Source organism: Girardinichthys multiradiatus, chromosome 23 (genome assembly GCF_021462225.1).
Source record: "Girardinichthys multiradiatus isolate DD_20200921_A chromosome 23, DD_fGirMul_XY1, whole genome shotgun sequence".
In the NCBI taxonomy this organism is placed as follows: domain Eukaryota; kingdom Metazoa; phylum Chordata; class Actinopteri; order Cyprinodontiformes; family Goodeidae; genus Girardinichthys; species Girardinichthys multiradiatus.
In genome coordinates, this window is record NC_061815.1 from 28,095,149 (window position 1) to 28,102,184 (window position 7,036).

General features: G+C 40.1%; 1 protein-coding gene across 3 annotated transcripts; it reads left to right on the forward strand.

Moving 5' to 3' along the window:
- Nucleotides 1–3,172, forward strand: ran (RAN, member RAS oncogene family). Of its 3 annotated transcripts, none has more exons than XM_047352811.1 (7): nucleotides 1–88; nucleotides 991–1,048; nucleotides 1,192–1,276; nucleotides 1,998–2,123; nucleotides 2,242–2,429; nucleotides 2,524–2,694; nucleotides 2,793–3,172. In XM_047352811.1, exons 2-7 carry the CDS (start codon nucleotides 1,004–1,006, stop codon nucleotides 2,835–2,837), a joined length of 660 nt encoding a protein of 219 aa, XP_047208767.1. In that variant the 5' UTR covers nucleotides 1–88; nucleotides 991–1,003; the 3' UTR covers nucleotides 2,838–3,172. The 3 variants fall into 3 exon arrangements, with proteins under 3 accessions (XP_047208767.1, XP_047208768.1, XP_047208766.1); XM_047352812.1 differs by lacking the exon at nucleotides 1–88 and adding an exon at nucleotides 99–182; XM_047352810.1 differs by lacking the exon at nucleotides 1–88 and adding an exon at nucleotides 607–787.
- The last annotated feature ends 3,864 nt before the right edge of the window (nucleotides 3,173–7,036 follow it).

The window sequence follows — 7,036 nt, forward strand, 5'->3', positions numbered from 1 at the left end:
CGAGTCACGTGATCAGGGCGGAAACTGTCCACGCTGAATCTCCCGCGAACGCAGCCATTTACTCTTTCCTCTCTTCGCAGTGACACCGGTGAGTCTTTACTTTCCTCCCTCACTGCGGCTCGGCCTAAATTTCAACTTTGTAATTGCGTGGAAAGTCAGCCAGAGCAGCCAAAAACTTTGAGGTATTCGTTGGATTTGTCAGGCGTTGCAATATGAGCAGCTAGATCAGGTCATCGATTTTTTTGTTTTGTGTGTGCTAACTAGCTAACTTAGCCGCTAGCATGTAGGAAAGAATGGCTTCCATGCTCGTGCTAGGTAACATGTTAGCATGCCTGGCTATCTCTCGTTTCACTGCTTTGTTCTTGAGAACAGTTGATATTCCTTCATTTACATGTATGTATTGATTTATTTTTTTACAAATACATATTATTTTGGGTCCGTAGTCTTTTGTAGTGCGTTTCTTTTAATGGGGAGTAAAGTTAGCCGCAGCATGGAACACATTAGCTGCTTCTCCAGACCGATTGTTCCACTCGAACAAGAAAAAGTGCGCTCGCTCGTCATATGGCGCACTAAACTAACGCCAGCAGACTGTTAGCTGCTAAGCTAGTTAGCAACCCAGTGGTGTTAAAATGGTCATTTAGGATCAGGTTTGACATGTGTGGTTTAATTTTGGACTCAGCACGCTACAATATTCAAGACAAACTAAGGATAGACTAACGTTAACGTAGCGCTGCATTTGTTACGTGACGGAACGTTAGCAGGGATGGAACATGCTAGAAGAAGTTGTGTATGTAACATGCGGATTACTGAAGCATAAAATATACCACACAAAGCCTAGCAGTTTTCTAATTCATCAATATTGCTTTAAAACTCAATTCAAAGCAGATGAACAGATAAATGCTAACACGACTAGCCTAGCTTGACCAACTGGAGGATAACGGAAAAAAATGTGCTAACTGACCATCCCGCCTTGTTTTGTTTTCAACTCAGAAAAGACGCAACCATGGCTGATTCTATGGGACAGTGTGTGCCTGTGGCAGTGTTTAAGGTAAGCATTTAACTCGATAGTGACAATTATGTGCTATTTTTGTCCGGGTGTGGGATTCTAATGCTGACTTTGAAGCCTGCATCAGTTAACAGTGGTGAACCGGTACCAGCCAGTCTGGACTAACTACTATCTCTTTCACTCAGCTGGTGTTGGTTGGAGATGGAGGCACAGGAAAAACGACTTTTGTGAAGAGACACATTACAGGAGAGTTTGAGAAGAAGTATGTAGGTGAGTACTCGCATATGAAGTTGTAAAGGAAGAAATCAGACAACAATGTGCAAATCAAGTTTGTCTGCCAATGTCTTCTATGAATTTAGGGTAAAACGACTTGTAAACTTCTCAAAGTGATCTCCTTACTTCCAGAGAATAAAAGCGAGACAGTGTCCCTTTTCATATTTGCAAATAAGGCCTGGACATGGCAAGTATTCCATGTTTACAGCATCTGACATCTGCCTTTAAAAATGTTAAAATAAGAAAAGACTGCTTCATGGCATTCCTTGAAAGGTAAAAGATCATGACAAAAATGATTCACAAAAAATGTCAGCAGGTTTAGACAGTAAATGTCACCAATTGACTACTTTTCAAGCCAATTTAAAGTTCTTTAGCATAAAACATGTTAAAATTGATCAAATTGGAAGCAAATTAGTTAAAAAGTTTAAATGCAGAAAGTTCAATTTGAAAAATGTACACATGAACAAAAAATATTAAATGAAACACTTAAGATGAAGACAAGAAAAGACATGTTATAACCCAACAAACAAAGCAGACATATTGGAAGAAAGGATTTACAAGGAATTGTGAAAAAAAAGTTACACCTCCCTCTGATAGAGCTGCACACTGAGACACTTGATTAAACCAGTCTTGTTTATTCTATACAGGCTCTTTCCTTTTTAGATATGCACATTCTAAACAGGTTTCGTGTCATCATACATCTTGTCTTTGCATATAGCCACTCTGGGAGTAGAAGTGCACCCGTTGATGTTCCACACCAACAGAGGACCCATCAAGTATAACGTGTGGGACACAGCTGGTCAGGAGAAGTTTGGTGGCTTGAGAGATGGTTACTACATTCAAGGTATCGAATCAAATTTTTGGCAGCCTGGATTCAGTTAGCCTGACTCTTCCTTTGGTGTAGTGGCTTACCTTTTATCTTTTTTTTTTAATGTTTATATTTTATTATTATTATTTTACAGCTCAGTGTGCAATTATCATGTTTGATGTCACCTCCCGAGTCACCTACAAGAATGTGCCCAACTGGCATCGCGACCTGGTCCGTGTATGCGAGAACATTCCCATCGTCCTGTGCGGCAACAAGGTAGACATCAAAGACAGGAAAGTCAAAGCCAAGAGCATCGTGTTTCACCGCAAGAAGAACCTGCAGGTACTAACTCATTTATTTTGGGGTTCTCTCACTTTTAGACTGGAGTTGTCTTTTATTGGGTCTAAATCTATCTTCATTGTTACTCTCTCCATAGTACTATGACATTTCTGCCAAAAGTAACTACAACTTTGAGAAGCCTTTCCTGTGGTTAGCGAGGAAGTTGATCGGTGATCCCAACTTGGAGTTTGTGGCTATGCCAGCCCTCGCTCCCCCAGAGGTCCAGATGGACCCGTCTCTTGCCGCCAAGTATGAGGAAGAGCTTCAAGTAAGTAAAAACATGATTGTATGTTGCAAATTTAATCATGCAGCATTTTTTAGCTCATCAAAACAACGTTGAAGCTAAAATTCACTTTTGTTTTCCAGGTTGCATCACAGACGGCACTCCCAGATGAAGAAGATGACCTCTAACCTGTTTCCTCATTGTTTTTTTTTTTTTTTTCCCTACCCCAGCTGTGGACAGGAAGTTGGAGTTTTTCCCCCTTTACTGTAAAATCCCTTTTCAGATTTTTTTATTTTTGAATTTTTTTGTTTTAAAACTTCAGAAAAAAAACTCGATGCAAAAGTTGTGGTTCTAATTTCACTGTATGACGCCCCAGTGTTGTTGTTTGGCATGGCAACATGCTGCTCTCTTCATAGTCAAGCATCCTCCTCCGCTGCACATATCCAGCTCACATAATGCTGTTGTACGGTGTACTGGAAGCACTAAGGGGAATAAACTTTGAATAAAAACATTCTCAGTATAATGTAAGTGTTTTGCCTCGGTCATTTTAGATGTGATCTCAGACCTTGAACATGACAGGATCTGTTTGTGAATCCCTGACAAATGTGAATACAGGTCCTTCTCAAAATATTAGCATATTGTGATAAAGTTCATTATTTTCCATAATGTCATGATGAAAATTTAACATTCATATGTTTTAGATTCATTGCACACTAACTGAAATATTTCAGGTCTTTTATTGTCTTAATACGGATGATTGTGGCATACAGCTCATGAAAACCCAAAATTCCTATCTCACAAAATTAGCATATCATTAAAAGGGTCTCTAAACGAGCTATGAACCTAATCATCTGAATCAACGAGTTAACTCTAAACACCTGCAAAAGATTCCTGAGGCCTTTAAAACTCCCAGCCTGGTTCATCACTCAAAACCCCAATCATGGGTAAGACTGCCGACCTGACTGCTGTCCAGAAGGCCACTATTGACACCCTCAAGCAAGAGGGTAAGACACAGAAAGAAATTTCTGAACGAATAGGCTGTTCACAGAGTGCTGTATCAAGGCACCTCAGTGGGAAGTCTGTGGGAAGGAAAAAGTGTGGCAGAAAACGCTGCACAACGAGAAGAGGTGACCGGACCCTGAGGAAGATTTTGGAGAAGGGCCGATTCCAGACCTTGGGGGACCTGCGGAAGCAGTGGACTGAGTCTGGAGTAGAAACATCCAGAGCCACCGTGCACAGGCGTGTGCAGGAAATGGGCTACAGGTGCCGCATTCCCCAGGTCAAGCCACTTTTGAACCAGAAACAGCGGCAGAAGCGCCTGACCTGGGCTACAGAGAAGCAGCACTGGACTGTTGCTCAGTGGCCCAAAGTACTTTTTTCGGATGAAAGCAAATTCTGCATGTCATTCGGAAATCAAGGCGCCAGAGTCTGGAGGAAGACTGGGGAGAAGGAAATGCCAAAATGCCAGAAGTCCAGTGTCAAGAACCCACAGTTAGTGATGGTCTGGGGTGCCGTGTCAGCTGCTGGTGTTGGTCCACTGTGTTTTATCAAGGGCAGGGTCAATGCAGCTAGCTATCAGGAGATTTTGGAGCACTTCATGCTTCCATCTGCTGAAAAGCTTTATGGAAATGAAGATTTCATTTTTCAGCACGACCTGGCACCTGCTCACAGTGCCAAAACCACTGGTAAATGGTTTACTGACCATGGTATCACTGTGCTCAATTGGCCTGCCAACTCTCCTGACCTGAACCCCATAGAGAATCTGTGGGATATTGTGAAGAGAACGTTGAGACACTCAAGACCCAACACTCTGGATGAGCTAAAGGCCGCTATCGAAGCATCCTGGGCCTCCATAAGACCTCAGCAGTGCCACAGGCTGATTGCCTCCATGCCACGCCGCATTGAAGCAGTCATTTCTGCCAAAGGATTCCCGACCAAGTATTGAGTGCATAACTGTACATGATTATTTGAAGGTTGACGTTTTTTGTATTAAAAACACTTTTCTTTTATTGGTCGGATGAAATATGCTAATTTTGTGAGATAGGAATTTTGGGTTTTCATGAGCTGTATGCCAAAATCATCCGTATTAAGACAATAAAAGACCTGAAATATTTCAGTTAGTGTGCAATGAATCTAAAACATATGAATGTTAAATTTTCATCATGACATTATGGAAAATAATGAACTTTATCACAATATGCTAATATTTTGAGAAGGACCTGTATATTAACAGCTCTATAATGGCAATATGACTTTAAAGTCTAAGTGTTAAGGTACTACTGTTAATTATTAATAATATAATTCAGAAAAGTTCAAAAAACAATTGATTATGCCAACAATTATTAAAATGTGTAGTTACATTTGTGGTGGTGTGTGAGCAAGAGAGTAGTGTTTCTATTAACAGACCAAAAAGTGTAAATGGACTAATGTACTCTGTATTACCCTAGTGAAACATACTAAGTACAAACATCGCTGGAGCATTTTAACCACTATATTGTGAGTGGTTGGGAATAACTGTAGGAAATGGGAATCTGAAACTTGGTGTGCAGTTTAAAAAAAAGCCTGAAGCTTCACTGCTCTTTGCATGTTTTGAATTGCATTATCTCCCACCTCTGAAAAATTTGGCTTGTTTGAATGTGTATAAGAATTTTAAATTCATACAAATGACTTCTGCATTGAAGTATGCAGTATAGTTTCTTTATTGGTTGCCTATTTGCTTGAAGGTAAGCCTAAAAAAAATATTTCATTTTGCACTAGGAAGTTTTTAAAACTGCCGAAATTGTAGGAATATTAAGAACACATCACTTATAAAAAGTTGTCTGAAAAAACCCGGCCTCTGATTGGAGGTTTTCTCCTTTGCTGTCCACTAGGTGTCAGCAGCGTCCTTACTTTGTTCCGTTGCGCATGAAACCATTATAATGAATTACGTAACAGCTTTGTTGATTACGTTCAACCGGACGTGTAATGTTGGTTCTCATTCATTTTTAGACACCGGGTTCGGACTGAGTTACACCAGTTTTACACAGTTTGCTGAAAGGGTGCGTAAAATAGTTTATAATTTTAACAGAGAGTCATGTCTGGATAAACTAGCAGCTTTGGTACGATGAAGAAAAGAGATACAGTTTGGTTTCTTACGTTAAACGCACAAACCTGGTGGTGTGTTACCTTTACTGCATCATTAGGCCACTAGTCTAGAAACCACCAGCGGTGCATTCAAGTAGTATTAAAAAAGCGAAAACTCAGCTTGCATATTTTACCCTTAGGGTATCATTACAAGTGCTGGAGAGAACAAAGTCAAAAACACTGAAGCATCGCTGTTGGCACATTTTCAGTTTAATCTTTTTAATAGAATGATAGTCTGTCTCTAGGGAGAAGACTTTTCAGATTTGCAGGCAGTCAGCTATTTTAAATAGGAAACAAATAAAGAAAATACATTGAATTTGAGCAGAAAGGGGCACATCAAAATAAATTAATGATTGGGCCAATAATTTACAAAAAATTTAAATGCCTCATAATTTCATTTCTGTAATGCAACTCACCAAATAACAGATGCAGAGGGACACCTTTAGCTTTCGTGAAATGTAATTGCTATGAATGGAACTGACCTTTAGTGTTCATGGCAGCTGAAATGAAGAATGCAATGACTGAATATTGTTTTATTTTCTGATGTTTGTTCCCTTTCCCCAATGTGGTTCTAGGTTTCCAAAGCCAGCTGCTTAGATATTGTTGCAGCAACATATATGCAGCAGAGCAAATTCCACTGTTCACTACATTCATGTTGCAAATATTGGATTAACTAAGCTTACTCCAGAAGTTAAACCTGCTCTTTATGGGATTTCTCTTCTGTTGTTCAAGAGAAGACCAAGGAAATCTGTAGTGTACCACCACCTCGATCCTGTTCCCCAAGATCGAGGTGTTGTCACTCTGTAGGAGTTTCAGGGAGCTACAGCTCAGATGGGAGAAGCTGTTGACAGGACAACTATTAGCCATGCGCTCCACGGAAATCGGGGGGTTTGGTATTAAAGGCATTAAAAGTCCATAATCCAGTCTACCACAATCCATGTAGGGATACAACAAACATGGAAAAAAATGCTTCAGTCAGATGAAACTAAAATCTTCACCTCACCCTGGACACTCCATCAGTATGATGAAACATGGATGCTTTTCTTCAGCATGGACAGAGAAACTGGTCAGAAGAAATGGAAAGATGGATAGAGATAAATACAGAACAGCCCTGGAGAAACGCTGTAATACAAGAGATGGTTTAGATTAAAGCATTTTTATGTGTTAGAATGGGCCAGCCGAAGTCCAGACCTTTAACTAGTTGAGAATTTGTGGCAATACTTGGAAAATTATGTTCACAAATGGTCTCCTTTTAATCTGACTG

Bases quoted from the DNA above. Each gene is read 5' to 3' on its own strand.
- ran (XM_047352810.1), top strand. The intron at 1,277-1,997 runs GTGAGTACTCGC...CTTTGCATATAG, and splicing joins GTTTGAGAAGAAGTATGTAG to CCACTCTGGGAGTAGAAGTG. The intron at 2,124-2,241 runs GTATCGAATCAA...ATTATTTTACAG, and splicing joins AGATGGTTACTACATTCAAG to CTCAGTGTGCAATTATCATG.